Source organism: Pipistrellus hanaki (assembly GCF_964339955.1).
Source record: "Pipistrellus hanaki genome assembly, chromosome: 3".
Taxonomy (NCBI): Eukaryota; Metazoa; Chordata; class Mammalia; order Chiroptera; family Vespertilionidae; genus Pipistrellus; species Pipistrellus hanaki.
Window position 1 is genome coordinate 13503893 of NC_140505.1, and position 24972 is coordinate 13528864.

The 24972-nt window shown below is 42.1% G+C and overlaps 1 protein-coding gene across 5 annotated transcripts in view; it reads right to left on the reverse strand.

Moving 5' to 3' along the window:
• The window catches only part of LOC311619085 (low-density lipoprotein receptor-related protein 2-like), a 57384-nt gene that overhangs the window by 31254 nt on the left and 1158 nt on the right, over nucleotides 1-24972 (reverse strand). For 2 of the 5 annotated variants that reach the window (XM_084877025.1, XM_084877022.1), the window contains exons 2-15: nucleotides 22555-22668; nucleotides 19881-20000; nucleotides 19236-19475; nucleotides 18305-18418; nucleotides 16089-16208; nucleotides 13038-13163; nucleotides 11856-12059; nucleotides 10852-11020; nucleotides 10142-10310; nucleotides 9095-9320; nucleotides 7681-7806; nucleotides 6107-6331; nucleotides 2029-2340; nucleotides 1153-1365 (exon numbers count right to left, since the gene is read on the reverse strand). In XM_084877025.1, coding sequence (XP_084733151.1) covers nucleotides 1153-1365; nucleotides 2029-2340; nucleotides 6107-6331; nucleotides 7681-7806; nucleotides 9095-9320; nucleotides 10142-10310; nucleotides 10852-11020; nucleotides 11856-12059; nucleotides 13038-13163; nucleotides 16089-16208; nucleotides 18305-18418; nucleotides 19236-19475; nucleotides 19881-20000; nucleotides 22555-22651 — 2461 coding nt within the window. In that variant the 5' untranslated portion in view covers nucleotides 22652-22668. Of the gene's footprint in view, nucleotides 1-1152; nucleotides 1366-2028; nucleotides 2341-6106; nucleotides 6332-7680; nucleotides 7807-9094; nucleotides 9321-10141; nucleotides 10311-10851; nucleotides 11021-11855; nucleotides 12060-13037; nucleotides 13164-16088; nucleotides 16209-18304; nucleotides 18419-19235; nucleotides 19476-19880; nucleotides 20001-22554; nucleotides 22746-24972 lie in introns of all 5 variants that reach the window. The other 3 variants (XM_084877023.1, XM_084877024.1, XM_084877026.1) reach the window with 3 other exon arrangements.

Sequence of the window (24972 nt, forward strand, 5' to 3'; positions counted from 1 at the left end):
CTCAGTGGATAGAGCGTCGGTCTGCGGACTGAAAGGTCCCGGTTCGATTCCGGTTAAGGGCATGTATCAATACCTTGGTTGCGGGCACATCCCCGGTAGAGGGTATGCAGGAGGCAGCTGGTTCATGTTTCTCTCTCATGGATGTTTCTAGCTCTCTATCCCTCTCTCTTCCTCTCTGTAAAAAATCAACAAAAATATATTTTTTAAAAAAAGTAAAATAGTTTAGACAAAAGAGGAAGATGAGAGACCTTGTGGATTGGATACATGAAAGAGAAATGCTTCTGTCCCTTTTCATTTCTACTCTTCCTTCGGACTTTCAGCTGCTCTGTCCACAAGGCCTCCAGATCCCTGTAATAGGATTTCTTCTTCTGCCTTAAGATCCAAGATCAGACTTTTGGATTCTGTGTCCAAGGTTTACATGGGGGGAAAAAGGGTGACCCAACCTTACGCCGGTCACCCTGAATGACTATGTGCAGCGTCCACAGAAAGAGATTACTGCTTTTGTTGGTATCCACAGCCCCAGGGCAGCTACACATGGGTTCTCCATAAGATGTTACCACTATAGAGAGAGGGGGTTCCTTCGTAAAATCAGTTTGGGAAACTTCTTTAGAGCGAATTCAATGGCTGTCTGTAGTGCTAGACTAAGAGCTCTAATATGCTAATGTGCAAGATGATTCTTAGAAGGGGCTGTGGTGTGCAGACTTCTCCAAGTATTGTCCCAGGACTTGTGTCATTTAGCAACTTTGAAAACCATCTTAGATCCTTACTTTCCCGGGACATGGACAAGTTAAGGAGAAGGCCTGCTGAATTGGGGATTGGGATAACAGCCATACAAACTTAAATATGCCCAGGATTTTATCTGATAAAAACACTCTGGCCTAGCTTGCATGGTTCTGTGGTTGAGTGTTGACTTATGAACCAGGAGGTCACAGTTCGATTCTGGGGCAGGGCACATGCCCAGGTTGTGAGCTCGATTCCCAGTATAGGTTGTGCAGGAGGCAACCTATCAATGATTTCCTCTCATTATTGATATTTCTCTCTCTCTCTCTCCCTCTCCCTTCCCCTCTGAAATCAATGAACATACATTTTTAAAAAGCACAACACTCTGAGAAGAGCCAGGTAAAGTGGATCTCATTGAACAGGAAGACTCACCTGGAACCTCCTGGTTCTCTGCCAGGATGATTATTTTCTTTACGTGTGGCTCTTTGGACATGGAGAAGGGCTCCAGCGTCTTCCTGTTCCAGAGCACAAGAGCTGCTCCATTCATTGTCACCAGGTAGGGCTCATGGGCAGCAATAATGCCATCACTCCAGGTCGTGTTCAAAGTATATGTTCTATTTTTTAGGAGACTTAGACTTCGCAACCCTAGGGAAGAGTCAAGTTCTTACAAGCTGATATAGAACAAATAACCAGTGGGGCATGATTTGATTGAGGTTTGGTGACCCCAAATTGGAAATAAACACAGATTCTTCTTCTTAAGTTTTGTTGGTTTATAGTTAAAGATGGTCCAACAAAGTGTTTAAAGCTCCAGGAGAGAGAGCAGCGTAGGTCTGCCATGTGGGCGCATCAGGTGGGACTTTTCCATCTTCCATGTGTTCACTAAAGCACGGGTCATCAGCACGCAGCTGCCAGGCCTCACGGATGGCTTTTCAGTGGGAAGACTATTAAATTTGGCTACACAGCGTAACTTGTACCTGTTACCAAGTTATAACTGAAGCACCTGTATTTCATTTGCAATGGAAGTTTGGTTCCATTACTTCTTATAGAGCTAGAAACAAACTTTGAAAACTGCAAAAATATATTATGTATGTTATTTATGGAGTTTTCTTTTTAAAATCCTAAGTCTAGGCTTAGAGATGAGACCTGAGTTTGATGTAAGTGACACATACCCAACCTTTGACTATGAAAATCAGAATTTGAGCTTATAGTTTACCTTGTTCTAAGAATAACTGAAATACTTTTATTAAACACAAGTTCTCACTCATCCCCTCCAGCTTCTTCCAACTGCACTGGTTGTGTGGTGCTTACCTTGACCTTTGGTGGTCCAGAGAATGCTGGATGAGCCGAGGTCTAAGGTCATTTGAGTGTCCGCCATCCAGGTGCCTCTCCAGACTTCCTGTCTATTTTTGCCATCAAGGGTCATCCTTTGCAAATGTTTTCCACTTTCTACCCAGTAGAGCATCCTCCTTGGCCAATCGAGAAGAAGATGGAGTATAATGCTGCTCGCTCTGTAGAGAATCTGTGTGTCTGGGCCAATAATTGTAGTCTTCTGAATAACACTTCTGTCACAAGGCAGCCAGAACAAGTTCCCAGTTGATATGTCCACATTTGCTGAGCAGACTGCAAGGAGGAAAATAAGTCTAACTCAAAAGGGCACTCAAATGCCCTTTCTTAAGTTTTTGGGTCAAGAATAGAAGGGAGATCATTGGAAGGTGCAAAGACCATTCTTTAACAAGCCTCACACTTTGTTTGCATGATTATTCCCCATCATTCCTACTCTGGTTCCAGCACCATGTCTGTCATCTGAGCTCATTTAATCCTACAACCACCTGGCATGGTAAGATGCTCATTGCATTTTATAAGTTAGATATCTAAGTGATAGGGCTTGCATTTGAATGCAGAGCTGCAACTTCACATTCACATTCCTTCTTCTTCAAAGGTTAATTATGAAAAGCAATAAGTTACATGACAAGTGGCTAGAACTGAAATTGCTATGGGAATGTAGAAATTGAGCTAATGTGACACCACAAAAATAGTACAGAAGGTCATCAGTATAAGGGATGGAGAGCGAGGAGATCTACAACTAGAAGGCACAGATTATACAAGGGCCAACTTTATAAAAGTTATGAAGTGTTGCTTTTGGGGGATAACTAACAGAGGTAAGCACTAATCTACAAAGCACTCCCCAACTCCTACCCTACCCAATGTAGCGAGCTGTACAATAGGGTCTAAGCTAGATATCACCACTGTGGGATGCAGGATAGCATAAAGATTAGGTTTAGTGTTAGACTAGCAAGTTAGACTGTCTTGTTTGAAACACTATTCCAAAATAAGGCATCAGTTAATTTTTGTGCCTCAGTTTCCACAAATGATGTGCTTCTCTCATAAAGTGCTTCTCTCATAAGGCTGTTAGGAGGATTAGAGTTAAGACATGTGAAAAACTTAGAATAATGTCCATTATTTTTAGAACAGTGTGCTGGAACTAGCTTGCACAAACTCATAACAGCCAGTTGATAAATTCTTGAATTTTGTAAGCTTGTTGTTCAGTACAGACACTATTAAAAAGTAAATTAAATCATATTTAAAATAAAACTAAAGTATATAAGCCATCACTTAATTTTTTTCTTATAGATCACCTATGCTCTTAGTTATTGGCACCTATTGCATCTGTATGGTGGAAATACTACAGAAAGGTCTGCTACTGCACTTCCCCTCCCAACTCCACATTTAGTGATGTCACCTACGTAGTGAAATCTGGCATTGTGGGAGTTTTTATACCACAGAAATTGGCAAAGCCTACAAACTGGAGTTTGATTTGGGTTTTGCTTTCTAAACCAAACAATGGCTCTTATTGTCTGAACCAGCTTACTGTCTGAATGTTTCAGTGGAATGTGGCCATGGTCCTTCACACACATACTGTCTGTGTATGGCTGCTTTGGCGACACAATGGTGAAGTGACCTACCGACCTGAAATATTTACTATCTGGCCTTTTACAGAAAGAGGTTGACAACTCCTGGTCTACATTTAAAATGACAGAGAAGAATGTTAATATTTCAGATTAAATTTATAAGTGTCATTACATTTTTACATACCACACGAAAAAAGGAAATACATTTTTCTAGTATTTGAAAACTATTATCCAGTTCTGCAAATAAGTCACTTGTCATTGATGAACTAATGCCAACAAGTCTCCGTTGCTTCACTTTCATCTCATTTTTGGAAACAAGTGCCAGGCAATATTCACATCCAGACTACAGTCACTCAATAATGCATCAGAAGTCAAGCTTTTATTCATTGTTAGATTTTGTTAAATTTTGATTGAACTGCAACCAGAGGTTGGCTAAGATCCCAGAATTCAGAATAAGAAAGCAATCTATGAAAATTAGTTGGCTATATAAAAATTAAAACAAAAAATGTCCTATATCTCATTATTTGTAAGTTGTATTGCATATTTTTTTTAACGGTAAGCTTTATTATAAACATATGTAGCTCTATATACACACACTTTTCCCCCCAGGAGAGCTAGTTGTTAAATATATCCCAGCACCCTGGGTGTTTAATAAGAATTCAAATGTTAACTATCAGGAAGTTGACAAATAGGCAAGGCATGGTAGCAGGGCATGGATGATAGAGAAGCCAGTGCACACAGGCCATAATGTGCTATAAGTTCTTTCTGCTTCCTGGGCTAAAAGGTCCAAGCTTCTAGTCGTGGCTTGTTCTTTGTGATGACCAACCTTCATCCAGGAGCCACCAAAAAGTGCCTCCTTATAACAAAAGATGCTATTGCCCAGCAAATTCCAAGGGATTTGGGAGCTCTGCGTCAGATGCTTCCATCGCTCAAGGCAGTGGTCGGCAAACTCATTAGTCAACAGAGTCAAATACCAACAGTACAACGACTAAAATTTCTTTTGAGAGCCAAATTTTTTAAACTTAAACTTCTTCTAATGCCACTTCTTCAAAATAGACTCACCCAGGCCATGGTATTTTGTGGAAGAGCCACACTCAAAGGGCCAAAGAGCTGCATGTGGCTCACGAGCCGCAGTTTGCCAACTACGGACTTAGGAATTAAAAGGTCTTAGGAGTTCTGTTCCAGAAACTCAGGGCAGACATCTATATATATAAAAGCCTAAGCCACCAGAATGACTGGTCACTATGACATGCGCTCAACACAGGAGTGCTCCCTACTGGTCAGTGCACTCCCACAGCCAATCTCCCCTGGCCAGCAAACCTCCCATGGCCCCTCCCCATGTCTCTCCTTCCAGCCAGAAGGCCAGCAGGCCCTGATTGGCCTGGCCCTGATCAGCCCTGATCGCTGGCTAGGCCTAGGGACCCCACACCATGCACAAATTTCATGCATCAGGCCTGTAGTGTGTGTGTGTGTGTGTGTGTGTGTGTGTGTGTGTGTGTGTGTGTTTAATTTCACATCTGCCTACCACAGAGACTGAATATTCAACACTAGAGGAAGCTCAAATGAAATTGTTAGCCTCTTACAATTCCTTGATATAATAATTGCAACACAAAAACCAGTTAGCAAAGACTGGTCAGCTGAGAGAAAGTAGCATGTAAATGAAGTAAGAAGTAATTCATGATAGGAGTTTTCAAATAGCCATCAGCTGTGTCACTGATTACTGTCCATTTCAGTTTCTCCTGAAAGTTCTTTGGGTCAGGTACTAGAACTCCTAAGTGCCAACACTGTGGTGCCCACAGGATCCTGGGTAGACTCTACTGTACTATAATAACATGCAGTTCAACACAGCACTTCTTTCACTAAAGCATATCCTAGGTACGTAAGAGAACAAAGAAGGAAAAAAGAATACAAAAAGCACACACATTCAAAGATCAAATGATTCACCCAAGAGTTCAAGTCTCAGTTTTCCTTTATAAAATAGATGTTTACATTTAGGCTGAGTAGAGGGAGCTAAAGTTGGGGAGTGGCATTTAGGAGTGTGGGAGGGAGAGAAAGCATATATTACCATATTAAGAAAATATCTTGCTAGTTCTCTCTGAAATCTGCATTGCAAATTACTTCTAAATTAGTGGAAGAAAATCTGTAATGCAAAATTGAAGTATTTAAGATTCATTTCTATCATACTCAGACTTAAAGCCAGAAAAAAAAAAAAATTCAAACTTTATTACTGACTCTAGGACTTCCCAAACCATGGTAGCCTTTACCAGTCTGCACTCCTCTATAAAAAGAGTAAATGAAAAACACAATATTCCAATTAGTTAAAAACCACTCTTTGGCATTAAGATTGATTTGGATCAGAAACAGGAAGGGTTTTTTGTTTGTTTGTTTGTTTGTTTGTTTGTTTGTTTTTGTTCTTAGTAATTTTAGAGCCAAAAAAACCAAAATAGGACAAATCCAAAACAGCCATCCCAACTGACCTGCACGCTCTGTCCAAATCTCTTGCTTTTTTCCTGAATAGCCAGTTGAGCAGAACAGATGTCCCTGAGCACTTGTCCAGTAGATGAGGTTTCTTTTCCAGTCAATATCCAGTAGATAGATGTTCCTAGGATGCTCTTGAACTAGGGTTCTCTCTATTACAGTTCCCATAAAACCAACTTTCAACAAGTAGAGCCGTTTGCCAGAGGAAAACACTAGTTTTAACTCTACCAAGGAAAAGGAGAGATTTACTGTTCCCCCTATGTCAGATAAGCCCACGCTTCTATCTTGATCAATGCCCCTCTCTCAAGCTGAGGCATTCCCAGAAAAGGACCTTAATAAACTTCACACATACAACGTGACTGCCTATCTTCCTTAGAGAAGGAGTCATTTGGGCAAAAGAAAGTGTTGCTCAGCTTTCCCAAGGCACTGACTCCAAATTTCTGCTGAAAAGTGAACTCAGAAGCATAAGGATTAGGGCTGGAGTCCAGCTCCATTTGACCCGGTGATGTCCTCAAATCCTTGCTGATAGCACCCAAGTCTCGGCACAGAGAATTGCAAACTCTATTGCCCGGGTAAAGGAAAGTTAATTGGGTATTGAACTATACAAAGAATGTTCAAAATACAACTTAAGCTGAAGTCTTGAGTTTGGCACAACAGCTTATTACACTAGGATTTCATTCCGTGGCTACCTATGCATTGTGTTTCTTAAAGGTAATTATACCATGAACACGTTTATGTTATCTATTCTTAAAATATCAATGTCCTGTAGAAAAAAGTCAAGTAATTTGGATAGAGATGTTCAATGATTATGTAGTCTTTAATACTTAAAGTGGGAATAGCAACACGAAGGACTATATTGAAGTAAATACTATTTTACAAACTTAAGTCAGAGCACATAATAGTCATAAGACTAGACATAGAGGATTTATTTCTTATACCAACTTAGTTGCTGTTTTGCATGCAAAATTGAGTGGTGTGAGCTATTTCTTTTCCTGTGTGAAAACTAATCAAACCCATTAATGGATAGATGAATGAACAAAATGGAATATTATTCAGTCCTAAAAAGAAAAAAAATTATGTTACAATGTAGATGAACCTTGAGGACATTATGCTAAGTTAAATAAGCCAGTCACAAAAGGAAAAACACTATATGATTCCACTCATATGAAGTATCTAGTGTAGTCAAATTTAGAAACAGAAAGTAAAATGGTGGTTTTCAGGGGCTAGGGGAATTATAAATGGGAGTTATTAACCAAGGGGTATAGAACTTCAGTTTGGGAAGATGACAAATTCTGGAAATGAATGGCAATAATGGTTGTACAAATATGAGAATATACTTGGTGCCACTAAACTATATACTTAAAATGGTTAAAATGGTAAATGTTATGTAATGTATATCTTAGTACAAAGGAAAAAAAAAACCCACCTAAGCAAAATCTTTTGATAACAAAACATTACCAAAGTAGATTGTAGGTATAAATGTGATTGATACAAAAATACAAGCTATATTATTTCCAGGGCTATCAGAGAATATGCCTCCTTGAGCCCAGCCCATTTCACCCAGCATACTTACCACTACAAGAGCCAGAAGATAAAAGAGACATTCCCTCTGGACAGGCACACTTATACCCCTTGGGATGGACAGGGGACAAGAGACACAAGTGGCTACAAGAACCTGGAGCACACGCCCCATATCTGCCTATTTTAAAATAGAAATAGATTAGATACAATCTCAGATTTATTTATCCATACTAGTTCAAAAATTAATACTCACGGGAAGTTCAGTCATTTTAACAATGATAGGAACACCAAAATGCTTGTTACCGCCTAGGTTAGGTATGTTGACCTGTGAACTCCCATGGTCTCCTATCCCTCAGATAATGACAATTCCTATCTATAGTAAGCTCAGACCAATAAAACTTCAACAAACAGCACCTTCTCCCTTGAGTTAAAACAAAATGACTGTCTAACTTACTTATAGGAAAACTTGTTTAGAAGTAAATAGTGATCTAGGATCTCTACTTTAGCTAGTTTCTTAGACCCAATTAAGAAGCATTACCTGAGCAGAATTTCATATTAACAAAAGCTTTTAACTTGTAGTCAATGAATATTTGACTTCTTTTTATAAATTTGGTTCAATTTTCTGTTATCAGTTGACATTGTCAGTGAATAAACTATTCTAGTCCTTCTGTGAATAGCTTACTGTAGAGAGTGCCTGGGAAGAAGGCACATGAGTATTTCTTTCATTATTGTCAGCTGAGTCCAGTGGCATTGTCAGAGCCACATCCTGGAAACATACCATGCCAGAGGCAGGTATGTTGTCAGCCTGACCCTTAGCTCAGGTGCCAGGGGGTGGGTTTCATTATCTAAGTTCAGCCAGGCATAAGGAATAGACGCAATTATCTGGGCTCAGCCAGGAGTGACCATTACAAAGAAACCACAATAATGAAGATTGATCTTTAATCATGATTTCACGTAATTTCTTTTGTCTTAAACACTAGTAAAACTTGCTGGAATCATACTGTATAAAATAAACATGCTGCATCAGCTCTGGGTCACTGTCTCTTCATTAGAGGGCCAGCTGTACCAGCTGGTCCCAGCTTTCCCTACTGTCTCTGTGTCTGTCTCTTTCATTTTCTCAATTCCCCACCTCCCTACTTAGGATTCATGTCTGCTCTCTAGTCGTGCTGGTCGTGGTCCAAGAGAGAGAAATACTTATAGCTTCCTGCCCTGTTTTGTGTGTTTTAGACATTAAAAACCTGGCACTGTGCTGGACAAGTAAAAGGTACATGCTTGGAATGAGTTTCCCAGTAGACATTTTTGTTCAGTTCATCTTACTGAGAAGTCCTGTATAAGTCTGGAATCATACCCAGAACATTTCCCCTGCCTTCCAACACTAGACCACAATAGTAATGTAGGTAGTTTCTACTTGCTGTTTAGTATGCATTCTGGTTCATAAGCATTTCAGAAGCAAGCCTTGGACTTACTCTTAGGCTGCTGGGATTTATGGAGGACTGACAGAGCAGATATGGAAACATTTAGCAGCACCACTCTCTCCTTTGGGGTCTGGGGTGAAGTGTGAAACAGCTGTATTTTATTTGCCCAGATGAAAGAGTTCTCAAATACAGCTAGTCCTACTGGTTCTTCATCTTCCAAGAAGATCTCAGGGAAGGTGTGCCTGCCACTGCCGTCCACGTTCACCGTCTCTATGGACTGAAGGATTAGAGCATCTCATGAGAGCATGGAAGCATTAGCAACAGGTGCTGGCAATGTTAGTGCACCTCAGTTTCTTGGACACTAACTAAACATCTTCACATGACATTAACATGATAGGGATGAACTCATCTTAGATTCATGCAGGCGAATGTCAAAGCCAGTGTATTGAACTGCTTCTTGTGCAAATTTATGTTGTATAAGAAGCTACCATAATTTACTGTCTGCATCCACACATTGTACTACATCCTTTCACTATATTCTCCAACTGCCTTCTGAAGTATGGATTCTATCTCTCTTCAGAGAGGTTAATGAGACACCATAAGTGGGCAAAATCACAGCCAGAAGTAATAGGCTTAAAAACATGAATCCCAAGCCTGTGCTTTAGCCACCATGTCTTTTAGTCTGTTGCTTCCAAAAATGAAATAACATGAACTGCAATATTAAAAACTAGAAATACGAGTACAAGGCACTGAAGTACCTACATAACTGTATGCTTTTAAGAAGTGGTCTGTCATCTTTAAAGGTTTTGCATCCTAGCTACGACATAGAACATGACTATACTACCAGGAGATTCCAGTGCTAAGTTTGACTACAGAAGGTTGAAGAAAATCGCACTCAATCTCCCAACTTATGCTGATGCTGTCTGGATTTGCCTAAAAAATATTGGTTAATTATAACTTGTTTTTCTCAGTTTTCATGGCCAGAATGAGCTTCACTGAGTTGATGTGAGACTTAAGAGAATTTTATACTTACCCATAGTCATCCCAAAAGTTCCAACTAAAAGGGTTTACCTCTTCCTTCTGACCTCTACACAATACCTTTTTATATTCACTGATCCAGTAGAGCCTGCCCGTCACATGGTCAAGTGTCAGTCCTACAGGGTCCTCCATGTTTACAACCGCAAGCACCTTCCTATCAGAGCCATCCATCCCTGCAGTGTCAATAGTCCTCATGCCTTTCTGACCTCGATTTACCCAGAACAGGTACCTGAGAAAGGCAGAAGCACAGGGTGTTAGACAACCCCCTCAGTTGCACATACCTTATTCTGAACAGCCAGACTCCCTCAGCTCTGTCATACAAGTCTCATATGATTGCACTGCTAAGAATGCTAGAGATTTCTGCTCTTAGACTTTGAAAAGTTTGGCTGCATATATTCAATTTAGACTTCAAAATTGATTCATTTCTTAGAGAAAATGAAACCTAGATTGAAAAGATTGAAGTGGCCTGGCCAATAGGGCTCAACATAACCACTAACCACAGGTCACAAGTTCCATTCCTGGTCAGGGAACATGACCCCGGTGATGGGGGGAGAGGAATGTGGGAGGCAGCTGATTCATGATGTTTCTCTCTCATAGATGTTTTTATCTCTTTATCTCCCTTCCTCTTGCTCTAAAAATCAATAAAAACATATTTTAAAATTTAGAGAGATTAAATTCTCTTCTTGTCATCATGTAAAAAATAAAAGGTAAACTTAAATATCTAAGGTAAGCAATGATTTTGGATTTATTCCCAAAGAAACACTACTTACTTCTTTACAGGAAACACAATTAGCTGCTCTGGCACAAGATCCTTTTCCAGGATTCTGACGTATCCTCTGCCATCACTTAAACCAGCACAGATGACCCTTGCAAAGCTGCTAGCCCAATATAACTGTCCCGTGAACCAGTCCAAAGAGACACTGTTCACTGTTTTGAGTTCTGGGGACACAGAAAACAGTATTATGTTTCTGTATTCTTCTATACCCATCTTAGCTTTTTTAAAAATATGTTTTTATTGATTTTAGTGAGGAAGGGAGAGGGAGAGAGAGTTAGAAATATCAATGATAAGAGAGACTCATTGATTGACTGCCTCCTGCACACTCCCCACTGAGGGCCAAGCCTCCAACCAGGGCATGTGCTTTTGACTGGAATTGAACCCAGGACCATTGAGTCCACAGGCCGACACTCTATCCACTGAGCCATACCAGCTCGGGCTACCCATTTTATCTTTTAAAAAAAGACATAACTTTTCTACAGCTTCTAATTTCAAGCTGTACAATGAGGCAAATAGGATACAGGAAGTGACTGAAGGGTGTTTCCAATACACACTCGGTAGTAGGTAAAGAGAAAGACCTTAGCAGAAGTATAACCAAGGAATCCAAAAGAATGTGACTTCAATTTGGAGCCATTTTTTACATCAGAAGTCTCAGGTGAATTGTCATGAACTCTACCTCTTTTTCACATGCATCCCCATGCTCCTTCATCTTATGGAGGGTGGCTAACAGGAGTTAACAACTTACTCAAGGTCACATTCCTGGAGAGAGAGCTATGACTAATCTTGGCCTGAGCCCATGTCCCAGAACTTATCTAATTCTACAAAGCTCCTTTAGAGCATCCACACTACAGAGTCTTATACCAAATTGGGATTTTATGTACTATCATGACTCAAGGTAAGTAAATTACAGAGGAAGGTATCTGGATAGGATGCATATGCTTCTTATACCAAGTTTAAGTAGCATTAAGAAGTTCAGGTTTTTAGCATCAAGAAATATACCTGGATAGAGAGAAACAGACTTTGGTTTTCCAAGGACAAATATATTTAAGAATTCATCTACCCAAAAGTACATGCTTTTCTCAAGATCATACGCAACAGAAGTAGGTCTCGATTTTATAGGTAGCAGAGTCTCATAGATGCCTGTTCTTTGATCCAGGACACCAAGCTCTCGATCTGCTGCTATGAGAATTCTCACAGCACCATCTGCAATAGAAGTAGAAGAGAAGTAATGACACATTACTTTGCACCTTTCTTTCACACAATTCTCTTTAACTGAAGATGCTATCCTATTTCCTATGCCAGCATCTACTTATCCCTGAAGTCTGGACTAAGTATATCCAAAGGAGATCTAGTTGACTATCATACGTCTCAACTACTCCTCTGAACTCTGGCACATTAAAACTAATCTTTGGAACTTTTCTGCCTTATTTGATTTCAGATTCAGCCCTGGTAGGGTAGTTCACTTAGAGTATTGTCCTGATATGACAAGCTTGCAGGGTTCGATCCCAGGTCAGGGCAAAGCAACCAATGAATGCATAAATAAATGGAACAAATTGATCTCTCTATAAAAAAAATAAATATAGCCGAAACCGGTTTGGCTCAATGGATAGAGCGTCGGCTTGGGGACTGAAAGGTCCCAGGTTCAATTCCAGTCAAGGGCATGTACCTTGATTGCGGGCATATCCCCAATAGGGGGTGTGCAAGAGGCAGCTGATCGATGACTCTCTCTCGTCGATGTTTCTAACTCTCTATCTCTCTCCCTTCCTCTTTGTACAAAATCAATAAAATATATTATAAATAAATAAATAAATAAATATAATATAATAAATTAGATTCAGCCCTTCTCATTATCTAGACTGAAGTCCTCTCTTATCTTTGTAAATAGCAGCCAAAGTAATTAAGTGTCCTATCATCAAAGAAGCACAGGCTAAAGTAAGATTACATTGATTAGGTTTCTGGAGCATCTAGTTGCATAGCTGATGGAGTAAGTCATTTTAAAGACACCTAATAGCAACTGACACTCAAATTGGCCAAGGAATGTTATAATAGCAGCTTTTTATAGAAAGAATGAAGTCATCTCTAACACTAAACCTTAAAGTGAACTGACTATATCATTTTTATTTATAATTACTGCTGAGAATAGAGCAGGAGCTAGGCTTTGCTTTGGGTATTGGAACTCACCTATAACCTGACAGCGGGTGCCATTGAAGAGCTGGTAACCTTGAGTACACCCACAGGAGTAAGAGCCTGGTGTATTATGACACAGCTGGTCACAAGGACTGTATGCCATAGAGCACTCATCTACATCTAATGACAGAGAGCTAAAAGTTAGAAAATACCTATGAAACCACTTGAGTATTTTTGTTCCTTTGGGACACTTTTCAGATGCTTATTGGTCATATATTATATGGAAGTCACTGTGCCAGGTGCTGGAATAGACAGTCCCTGCCTCTATAGAATTCCCATGTATCTCTATATATAAAAGCCTAAGCGACCGGTTGACTGACCGATTGTCTGGTAGCCATGACATGCACTGACCACAGGGGGAAGATGCTCAATGCAGGAGCTGCCCCCTGGTGGTCAGAGTGCTCCCACAGTGGAAGCACTGCTCAGCTGACCAACAGGTGCCAAATGCTGGGCTCATGGCTGTCAAGCACCACTGCAGCAGCACAAGCCTCTCCCCTGGAGACTCCCCCTGTGTGCCTCTCCCCCATCCAGATCAGGTCCAGCATAGGGACTGCCTGGACCTGAGCCTACAACCGCTTCTCAGTCATGGGTGCACCACTATTGCCCTAGGACAGGCACGGAAACCACAGTGGAGTGGCAGCAGGCTACTAAGCATTGGCAGTAGGCCCAGACCTGGATGAGCAGGAGCGGCGCAGTGCAGCGCCCACCCTGGGCTCGGGCTCCTCCCTGGCTGCCTGCTGCTTTGGCACTACAACATCCCTCAGGGGATGTAGTTTCAGTCAGTACCCGCAGGCCAGACCAAGATACAGCCACCAGTACACAAATCCACGCACCGGGCCTCTAGTATGAATATAATTCAGCAGAAACTTAAATATAGGGAGCTAGATGTTTGGTTGGTACAGAATACTGATCATGTTATCCTAGCAACATTCTTGGTTGGGGATGTGTCGCTTGTTAGGCCAGCAGGAACTTAATTCAGAATGACAAGTCTTGGGACCTACTGAGACATGGGACATCTCATCCAAGATGATGGAAAAGGCTTAAGCCTCACAGGTATAGCTGGCAGAATTTAAATTAGGTACAACTATTTCCTCAAAGCCAGATGGCAGGAACCCTTTAGAGTATGAGTCATAGGACTAGGAGGGTTTTTGTTTTTGTTTTTTAAGCAGGAAGGAATATGGTTCCTTGAGGGCATTGCCAGGGGAAATTATTCCTCCAAAATCACAGGGTCCTAAAGTAGAATAATGCCTTCCTAGGCTGAGGAAGAGTAATCAATATGTGACCACAAGTCAAGCTCAGTGGCTAACCAATCACTACAATGAGCCGTAACCCAAGAAGGGTGCTGCAGTAGTCTGAGCATGTGTGTAAAATCTAGACCCCTCCAAGGTCATGACCAGATTCAGACTTCATACTTCTAATACAAGATTAATAAATTTAACTGTCTTGTTTAAAATAGGCTCATTGCAATTCTTGATGAATTCTTAATATAAAAGTAATGGTTGAATATAACTCTGATTCTGTCTAATAAACCAGGGCCTTTCCTCTTACATCTTTTCTTCCTAAGTGGGTAGGATTGCAGGTGGAATCCATGAAGAGAGAGGGAGCTATTGAACAGGGGTCACTGACCTGGTTCAGGGTGTCAGGGCAGATCTACCCTTTAGGACAAAACATCAAGACAATAAATCTTCGACCCTCCAATCACATTTTAGCCTAAAATACTGTCCAATATTTTTTATGGACAAGAGCTGCAAAGTAACAGCCATACCTTTTTCAGATTGTTAATGAATTATGAAGATGCATGACATTTATTTTAGTCATTCTGGCATCATAATCCCATTTTGCAAAGGGGGGAAATGAGACTTGAAGGATTAGGTGACTTAGGAGGAACAAGAAAGGATAAACACAAAATGGGCTCTCACTTCAGACTTGGTCCTGCTGCCCATGCCATAGACCTTAGGCATGGATGGCCATGAGTGACAAGAATATATATTCTGGATAGGGAGATCTGGGGGAGATAAGAGATCAACCGAAGGACTTGTATACATGCATATAAGTACAACCAATAGACACAAAACTCTGGGAGGGAGGGTTTGTATGGGGGGGGGGGGGGCAATGGTAAAATATGTACACAGATAATAATTTAATAAAAAAAAATAAATAAATAAATAAATAAACTAACTCAAAAAAAAAAAAAGAAAGAAAGAAAGAAAGAAAGAAAGAAAGAAAGAAAGAAAGAATATCTATTCTATGGCAAAAAACCACAAGTCCCATAAAAGAAAGATGCTGAATTCAATATTTTTCTACTAGTCAACAATTCCCACAAAAAGAGGATGATGACAAGCATTGGAAAGAATAGAGAAATTGGAACCCTTCTGCATTGCTGGTGAGAATGTCAATCAGTACAGTCACTGTGGAAAACAATTTTATAGTCCCTCAAAAAGTTAAATTAAATCCAGAATTTAGCATATAATCCAGCAGTTCCATTTCTGGTATACACTAAGGAGATTTGAAAGTGGGGACTTAAATAGATACCTGTATACCAATGTTCATAGCAGCATTATCAGCAGCAGTCAAAAGGTAGAAACAAACCCAAGAGTCGATGAACTGATGAAGAAATAAAAACAAACAAGGGAGTATTTGGCCTTAAAAAGAAAAAAAAATTCTGAGACATACTACAACATGGATGAGCTTTAAAGACATGCTACGTGAAATACGCCAGACACAACAGGACAAATACTGTATGGTTCCACTTATATGTGGTGCTAGAATATAAGCAAATTCATAGAGACACGAAGTCCATTGAGGTTATCAGGGGATTGGGAAGGGAGCTTGAGGAGGGATTGTTAATAGGTACAGTTTCTACTGGGGATGATGGAAAGTTCTGGAAATGGATATTGGGGACGGTTGCACAACACCCTGAGTGTACTCAATGCCACTGAATTGTACACTTAAAAATGATTAAAATGATAAATTGTATGATTTGTGTATTTTAAACAACAAAAACTTTTTTTAAAAAAAAAAAAAGATGAGCAGAGTGAATCTGACCCCCACAGCTCTGACCATCCGGCTGCAGTTGCCATCCAGTTCCACAGGAACACCGGACACCCCAACTGGCCTCACCGCACTGCCCCTCGCAGCCCCCGTTGGCCAGAGAGCAGCTTCTACCTGGTGGAGACAGGACAGGGGTCAGTACAGCCGACAGTAAAGAGCAAACATTTTATAAACTGCATGTGCCATAACCGTCTACTTGTATGAGGACTGGATACTGGTTAAGGATAACTTTTGTCCCTGACTTCTAACCTGGGAATGTGGAGGCAGTGGGTCAAGATTGTAGAAAAGGGAGAGTTGGGAATCAGGAAGCAAGGCAAAGAGTTTCTTTCTCGGCAGATACGCTGGACAATGTCAAGTGTTGGTATATTGTTCACTCATGGAGGGGCCAGCGTCCTCTTCTCTATTATCTCTAGGCTTTGTGGGAAACTGGAAGGCCTTTCCTTAGGAAGTGATATGAAAATGTAGCCAAAACTGGTTTTGCTCAGTGGATAGTCTGCCTGGGGACTGAAAGGTCCCAGATTTGATTCCCGTCAAGGGCATGTACCTTGGTTGTGGGCCCATCCCCAGTAGGGGGTGTGCAGGAGATAGCTGATTGATGTTTCTCTCTCATTGATGTTTCTTAACTATCACTCTACCTTCTTCTCTGTAAAAAAAAATCAATAAAATAGGTGGAGGTCAAAACTTCTCTATACCCCAACTTCCCCTCTATTTGGGAATGACAATATCTACTGTTAAATAACAAAAATTCAACAAAGCAAATTTGAAGCTGTATGTGGCTTTATTCATCGATTCATGAATAGGGCAGCATCCTATCTAGCAGATAGAAAGGAGCCATAAGGAGCTGAAAAATGGAAGGCAGAGGGGACAGGGACAAAGAAAGAGTGGATTAGCTCATCTTCCCTTGGGGGATGGAAGAGGTCTGTCAGACAGATTACCGCACTAGTCCTGACCAGGATATTCCAGATTGATTAGGTAAAGCTCGCATTTATGGGAGAGGCTGAAACTGCAATTAGGTTACTACATAGAACAAGAGCAGAGCAGAGGTATGGACACTTTTGACAACCCAATATGGAGTCACTGTCAGCATGACGGTTATGTCATGTGCTATGTCAGGACTGAGGTAAGGGGGTGTAGCAGAGTGCCCTTAGGAGAGGCCAGGAACCACAAGTCTGAGCACTCCCATAGGACTCCATTTGGATATGGGTGAGACCTCCATCCCCTGTGGGCTGTAAGAACTCACAGCTCGACCACCAACGCTCGAGCTGGCTGTACCACTGTCATGCTCGGAGCCCTACCAGACCTCCACTCCACAGGACATGCCACCACTGTAGCCACCTGGCTTCAAACTCACTCCACCTGAGACGCCTCAGTCACTGAGACTTCATGCCTAACACTAACACTGCTCACTTCTATTAGGTAAACTCCCCTCTCTGTGTGTAACATGAGTATAATTCCATAGGCTTTAAGGAGGTATTCCCAAATAAACTGGCATTGTGGAAAGACAAAAAAAAAATCAATAAAATATTTTTTAAAAGAAATTCTTAAAAGAAAGAAAGAAAGAAAGAAAGAAAGAAAGAAAGAAAGAAAGAAAGAAAGAAAATGTACTATCCCCAGTGAATATCTATTCAGGACCAGAAGTCTGTATTTGTCCCATTGTTTATGTTCTTAGTATCTTTGTTTCTTTAGTAAAAAGTGTCATTTGTAGCCTTTAACAGGACTAAAGAAGGTTTCATCGTCCAGATCTGAGATAAGATTTGGGGAAAGGGGTGGAGAATATGAAAAAAATGACCAAATGACCTGGAGGCAGATGCCCACGTTCCCTCTGCCCAATTTAAAGCAACAGTGATTTTTACTGTGAGAAGCAGAGGGTTAAAGACCAGAGCTGTGTGCTCAGAGCCTCCTTCCCTAGAAAGGACCTTTCCCAGTCTTTTCTTTGTTAAATCCTTAGAGATTTGCCATTTTTCCTTCAACAAATGACTTGCTCCTCAATAGCACAGTCATCAACGAGAGAGAAACATGAGGGTAACTCGGGTAGCATTTGCTCACACTCAGGAGACCAAAGCCAAGGAGGGGGACTTGAGAAATGCAAAGGATCCATCCCTGAAGGGTAATTGCTTGTGTCAGAGTTTCAGTCCCAGCATTCTCAATCTCAATTCAGATTCATCTCAATCTCCCCTCTCTCCTAGAAAGCCAGGCAATTGGTTTCTTACCACATGTAGTGGGCTCATCAGTTCCGTCAGCGCAGTCTGCTTCCCCATCACACACCAGGGACTCCAGGATGCATTTCCCATTATCACAGCCAACCATGCCTTCCGGGCAGGGAGCTGTGAAGGAAGGGAGGCATTCTTGTCCACTGATCATTGTGGGAGAATAGAAACAAAGACCTCTTACACTGGGTAAGATGGCAACATGCCTACAACCTAACGCAAGTCTAGGTAAAAAAGAAAGTTTTCTTTTTTTAAGCAAAGTTTCCAAGGAATTGAGGCTTAAGACTCAATAACAAAGATGTGAAGACCTCTGGGCATCAGATTGAAATAGTATTCAAACTGAACTGAGCTAGTATTAAACACTTCTAATGAAAACAGAATTAAAGCCAGGCAACACCAGCCCTAAAAGATATATTATCTTAAGAAACCAGGTCCATACTTTATTATAGGAATGTTAGAATCTGCATATATTGGATACTGCAGATTTAGGCCTAGAAAGGAAAGATGGGGTGGGATTGAGGTTTCCCGAGAAGTTGGGGGTTCCCCCACATTGTGTGTGTGGTCTGTGAAAGGACTAGGGCCCTCGCCAAGCGCTTTGGGGTCTTTCCCCTTTAATGAGGGTTTTTCCCTTCCACAATTTACTACACAGGATGTGAGGCACCTGTTAGGGGCTCTGGGAATTGGCCATAATTGAGTCGTGGAAACATTCCAGGCGATGCTTTGGGTGAGTGTCATTGCAGAGTTACTAATCAAATATGGCTCTATGTTCCTATGGGCAACTACATGTAGGTCATTGCTAGGAAACATCCTGTTTTTAGATATGGGATTTTTAGTCTCGGTCACAGGAATTAAAATACAACTTACAGAAAGCAGCGCGCCCCCACACTCCCCGAACAACCTTCCTTTTAAGCAGAAGTGAGAGGGCAAGGCTCACCGCAGACGTCCTCATCCGAGGAGTCACCACAGTCGTTGATGCCGTCACATGTCCGGGCCTCCATGACACACACCTTATTCTTGCACTGCCACTGCCCGGCCAGACACTGGTCCCGGGGGCAGTGTGCTTTGTCAGAGCCGACTGCACAGTCCTCGGCGCCACCACAGAGTTCCCAAGCATCACGGCACTCAGAGCTTCCTGGACACCGGACTCTGTGGTCTGGACATGCTGTCCATCTCTCTAAAGGCAGAAGTTGGCTCTGTGAGACAGCACTGCTGTACTGTGGCCTTGTTTATTTAAGCTTTTATGCTTTGCTCATGGTCTTTGTTTATAGAAAAACCAAGAGTTAAAATGGATGTTAATCATTGGTGATTTGGCCACAGCTTTGTATACATCCCAAAGAAGTTAGACAAAAAAGCCAATAACTCTAATAATATATTTTTTTTATTATTTTAGGTGCTTTTGAAAAATGAAGAAGTGGGTAAAAAGTCACCTGTAACCCAAGAGACAAATTAACACCTGGGTTTAGCACATACAGTGTAAGGCTATTTAATGACTTGCTTGTTCCACCCAATACTACGGATATGAATCAATGATTCGAATAAACAAAGACTATGACTAAAGAGAAGACTAAGTTGAACCTACCACAGTCAACCTCATCGGAGCCATCTGAGCAGTCCCCAGCACCGTCACAAAGCCAGCTGAGAGAAATGCACTTCCCGTCGTCACACTGCCAGGCTCCGGGATGTCCGCGGCATGTTTCCTCTGCGGGCCAGAGGAGGTGTGTAAGAAGAGGCAGGAGAGAAGAGGTGTTAGTCAGGACACTAAATCTGTGCTTCGTCTTAACTATTCCCATCAGCTGGAAAAATCAATCCCTGCTTTGTCACTGGAGTCAATCCAAAACTTGCCTGCCCTTTCCATGTGACCCCTGACGATGTTACTGTGCCCTTACCTTAACTGTCCCCTAGCCGGCTAATAAAGCATTTCTCCCCTCATTCTCCCAGAACATTGATGTCCAGTAGAACTCTCTGTGACAATGGAAGCCTTTTATATAGCTATGCTGTCCAGAATGATGGCCATTAGTCACATAAGGCTATTGAGCACTTAAAATTGGCTAGGATGACAAAAGAACTGAATTTTATTTTATTTATTTAAATAAATGTAAATCATCACAGGTGGCTAGTGGTCAGCTTTTATAGGTTGACTTCTTTGAACTCCTTTGATGTTTGAGACTATATTAAAATCTAAGACAGCATGTCAACTGCTTGTTTTTTAATTAGACCCTTAAATATTTCCACCTAAGTATGCCTACTGGCAGAAGTTGGTGTGTGTACTAATAAAAGGGAAATATGCTAATTAGACCAGGAGACCTTCCCAACATCCTTCTGGACAAAGCCATGGTGGCAGGGCTGAGGCAGAGGTGGTTAGGGGCGATCAGGCCAGGAAAGGAGGGCAGTTGAGGGCAAGAGGCTGGCAGAGGGGCAGCTGGGGGCAATCAGGCTGGTGTGGGGGGGGAAGTTTGGGGCGAGCAGGCCAGCAGGCAGAGTGGTTAGGGGCAATCAGGCAGGCAGGTGAGCGGTTAGGAGCCAGCGGCCCGGATTGCCTAAACCGAGGGATCACAGATTGGAGAGGGTGCAGGTTGGGCTGAGGGACACATGCTCTCATGCACGAATTTTGTGCACCAGTCCACTAGTATATAATAAAAGGCTAATATGAAAATTGACCAAACGGTGGACGACTGGTCACTATAATACACACTGACCACCAGGGGACAGACACTCAACTCAGGATCTGCCCCCTGGTGGTCAGTGGGCTCCCACAGGGGGAGCACCACTCAGCCAAAAGCAAGGCCCATGGAGAATGGGCCTAAGCCAGCTCTCAGACACCCTCTGAGGGGTCCTGAACTGCAAGAGGGCATAGGCTGGGCTGAGAGGGACCCCTTCCAGTGCATGAATGTCATTAATCAGGTCTCTAGTGTGTGTGTGTGTGTGTGTATGTGATAAATATAAACTTGGGGAACTGGATAAAGTGTGTGTGTTGGGGGGCATAGCACAAAGCATTTCTGCAAGTATAACTTTTATTCTAACCTGTATTATTACTCATCTTTATATCAAAGGTTTTGTGTTAAATTATTACAGTAAGTAACCACCAGAAATGTGTACATGGGAATAGCAAAGGAATGTAACCCTCACTGAGTACTTTGGTGGGGAGGTTTGCTCCTTTAAGGAGGAATTTCCCCCTCCATATTCACTGCACAGGTTGTGAGGCATCTGTTAGGAGGCTCTCCTTGTACACAGGTGTGCATGTGTCCCTTCTGGGGCTTTGAGCACTTTCAACACAGAAGTTTGGGGGCCTTATTAAAGCAAGTCATTTACCAAGTGGTTAATTGGACTTCCATCATGTTGTAGCTTTCTTTGTATTTGTTTTGCAAAGTTGTTTTTTAGTTGTATAAAATTTCTAAGCACATAAAAGTTGAACTAGTTTATCATATATCAAGGTAATTGTGGATGCTCTTCCGCCTGGGAACATGCCCACCCTGTTCTTCCCCCACAGCCATGCATCTCCTAAACGCTAAGAGTCCCCTTGAGACTTGCAACCAGGGGAGCCATGGGCAGTGGCAGCTCATTCCAGGCTAACCTCCTGAACCTGTCCCCAAGAACCCCTTTTCTCTGACTGCCCAGTGAGTTAAGACAGGGTCATTTCTCTCCAATAACAATTTTAGAAAACCAAAGCAGCTCTACCCAGGCTCTCTCCTGTAGCTTCTTCTCTCCTAGGCCCTGCCTCTTTCACTGTCCCCAGCATCAATAAATGTACCCTAAATGTAAAAATAATTTTTAAAATTGTGTACACTAGGATTGGCAAGGGGTTTCCAGTTTGAGTAGCTTCCACAGTTGTGTAAGCCTGGATTTAAGGTAAGGAACCAGGTTTTTTGCTGGATTTTCCATCGCAGCTAGCCTTCTATTTATTTTGGTAACAGTGGTATGAACACTTAAAGAGACATCCCTGGCTTTACCCACTGAAAGCCTGCAACAGCCCAGAATACCCAGTGTTTACAAACACCCCCTAAGAGGGTAAGTAAAACTATGAGGACTGAAAGTGTCATTGTTGGCCAGGTATGTACCCTGTTTCCCTGAAAATAAGACAGTGTCTTATATTAATTTTTTCTCCCAAAGTTGTGCTAGGTCTTATTTTCAGGAGATGTCTTATCTTTCCATGCGCTAGGTCTTATTTTCGGAGGATGTCTTATTTTCAGGGAAACACGGTAGTAGTGAAGGCCAGACACAGACGAGTACGTGACCCAGTAGAGGAAGGTGCTTACCACACTGCTCGTCGGTCCCATCGGGGCACTCTCGCTCTCCGTTGCAGAGCCAGGCCACAGGGATACATCTGTCACCACATGCAGCTTGCCTCGTCATGTTACACCGGGCTTCATCTGCATTGGGTGACCAAGAAGCAACACCATGAGGTCCTGGCTTCCTTGGGCACAAGAGAGCACCTCTTCATGATTAGCTGCAGTCAAAGGAGGTTTTGTAAGATCTTCCTTCAGCTAATGCCTAGGACAATTGGGGGTCCAGTGCCCTAAAACCCACTTGAGTTCAGCAGTATTGATCCTTGGGAACCATGCTTTCTGGTGTTTTGGTGTTGTTGCTGAGTTCTGCCATTTGCCTCTCTGTTTTCCTATTAGATTGGGGTGGATTTACACTTTTTTAAACAGATACGAATATTTCCAGTTCTGGTTCCCTCTTAAAGACTCTGAGTATGAATAGTTGCATATATACATATATATATATGTAAAATACCAGAGACAAATTAACATCTGTCTAGATGTTTAGAGGTCTAGGCTTAAAGTACTTGACTCTAACTTACTTTTAGACCTGTGCAGATATATCCTTTTTTTTAAATTAAATTTTATTGTTGTAAGTACTATATATGTCCCCTTTTCCCCCAATTGACCCCCTTCTAGCTCACCCCTACCCCCCACCCCAGGCCTTCACTACCCTATTGTCTGTGTCCATGGATTATGCATATATGCATACAAGTTCTTTGGTTGACCACTTCCCACCCACCCTCCCCCATATTCCCTCTGAGATTCCACAGTCTAGCTTACTTCTAGACATGTGTAGGTACATCTTAAAATAAGATTAGAGTTTTAGGTCCTATATACCATCTTTATAAAAATAGCTCTAATAGCCTGGTAAAAAAAAATTGTAAGTTTTCAGTTATTTGCCTGCGATTGATTTACACTACCAGCTTTATTCAAGTCATGAATTTATGTTTATCAGCCCTGAATGATTAATGGTCCAAATAAGCATGTTCTGGAATGTGGTCCTCAGAGCAAAGCCTGGCTGGACTTAATGTACTACCCTGCCCTAACTCTCAAAGAGCAAAGGGCACTCCTTGGTCCCCAGAAAACATAAGCCGTGTGCCCCATGCTAGTAGGAGTCTCTGCTCCCAGGGATACTTTATGCACATGGGATGGAAAGTGGTGCCCAAAGCAATGCCATGGTCATTGACAATGGGAGGCCATTCCTTAGATATACCTCCTTGGATAACGGACCATCTTAGTCTTTCGTGTATCCCTCTAAGACAGTACTTTTAGCATAGTTACTTAATGTTTGACTTTTTAAAGGCTAGCTTATAAAAAAAAAAAAACACAACATTTTAAATAGAAGATTCAGGAAGTAGTGGCTATTAATGGTTGGCTGATAACTTTTTCAGTTACTCACACATCCCAGGCAATCTCACCAAACTTGACCGAGACCATGACACTGACAGCAGCTGATGTTACCAACCACTAATGTGGGAGCACAGGCTCAGTCATCAGGCCATCCAGGTTGGGGTTGGGGTTAGGGTTAGACCACCCACTAACACCAGGACCTTCGGTGAGTTACTTCCTCTCTCTGGACCTGTTTTCTTGTCTGTAAAATGAGGCTAGTAAGTAAGTACTCCTAAAAGGAAGATGCAAGGCCACTTGCACAGTATCCACCACATACATACTGACAAAGCATCAATTCGTTTGCTCCCCCTTCCAGCAGATCTTTCTAGAAGGACCCCCATTCGGATTGCAGTCAGCCCTCAAAGATTCACACGGCTAGGTGGGTCACGCCTTGAACAATATCTTGCCCTGGTGACTTTCAGTCTGGAAACCAAATGTGCATATAGATTCTACATGTTATCTGCAGATGGCTCTCAAATATTACTTTCCAAATTTAGGTAGATGCTTGCTGTGAAAAAAACAACAAACTTTTTATAGACATAGTAATTGAGGTATTAAGTTTATGATGGCTTTCTCTTAGTCTGTCAATATACAAAGCACAGGGGTCAGATATATCTCCCTGGATAACAAACAGGCCATCTTAGTCTTTCATGTATCCCTTTAAGGTTCCAAATCAGACATGCTAAAGATGTCTTCACCCCGGAAGGCACTGGAAAGCACTGCCTAGTCATAACCGCCTCACTTGAACCCCTTTTCAGGAGGGTGCACACAGACCCCTCCCCCTCTTCCTCCCTCCCCCAGAGCAAGGGCTCCTGCCACCGCTGAGTTGCTCTGCCAGGAGGGGACAACGACTGATGGTTAGCCAGCACCCCTCCTGGAAAGCAAGCCACTAGGTGCTAAGTGGCACCTCCTATTTCCATCCAGGGGCGGCCAGGAGCACCTGTCGGGAGAGCTGGACACCTCCTACACTCGGCCAAAGTCGCCAGCCGAGACCTTTGGACTGTGGGTGCGCAGTCCCGC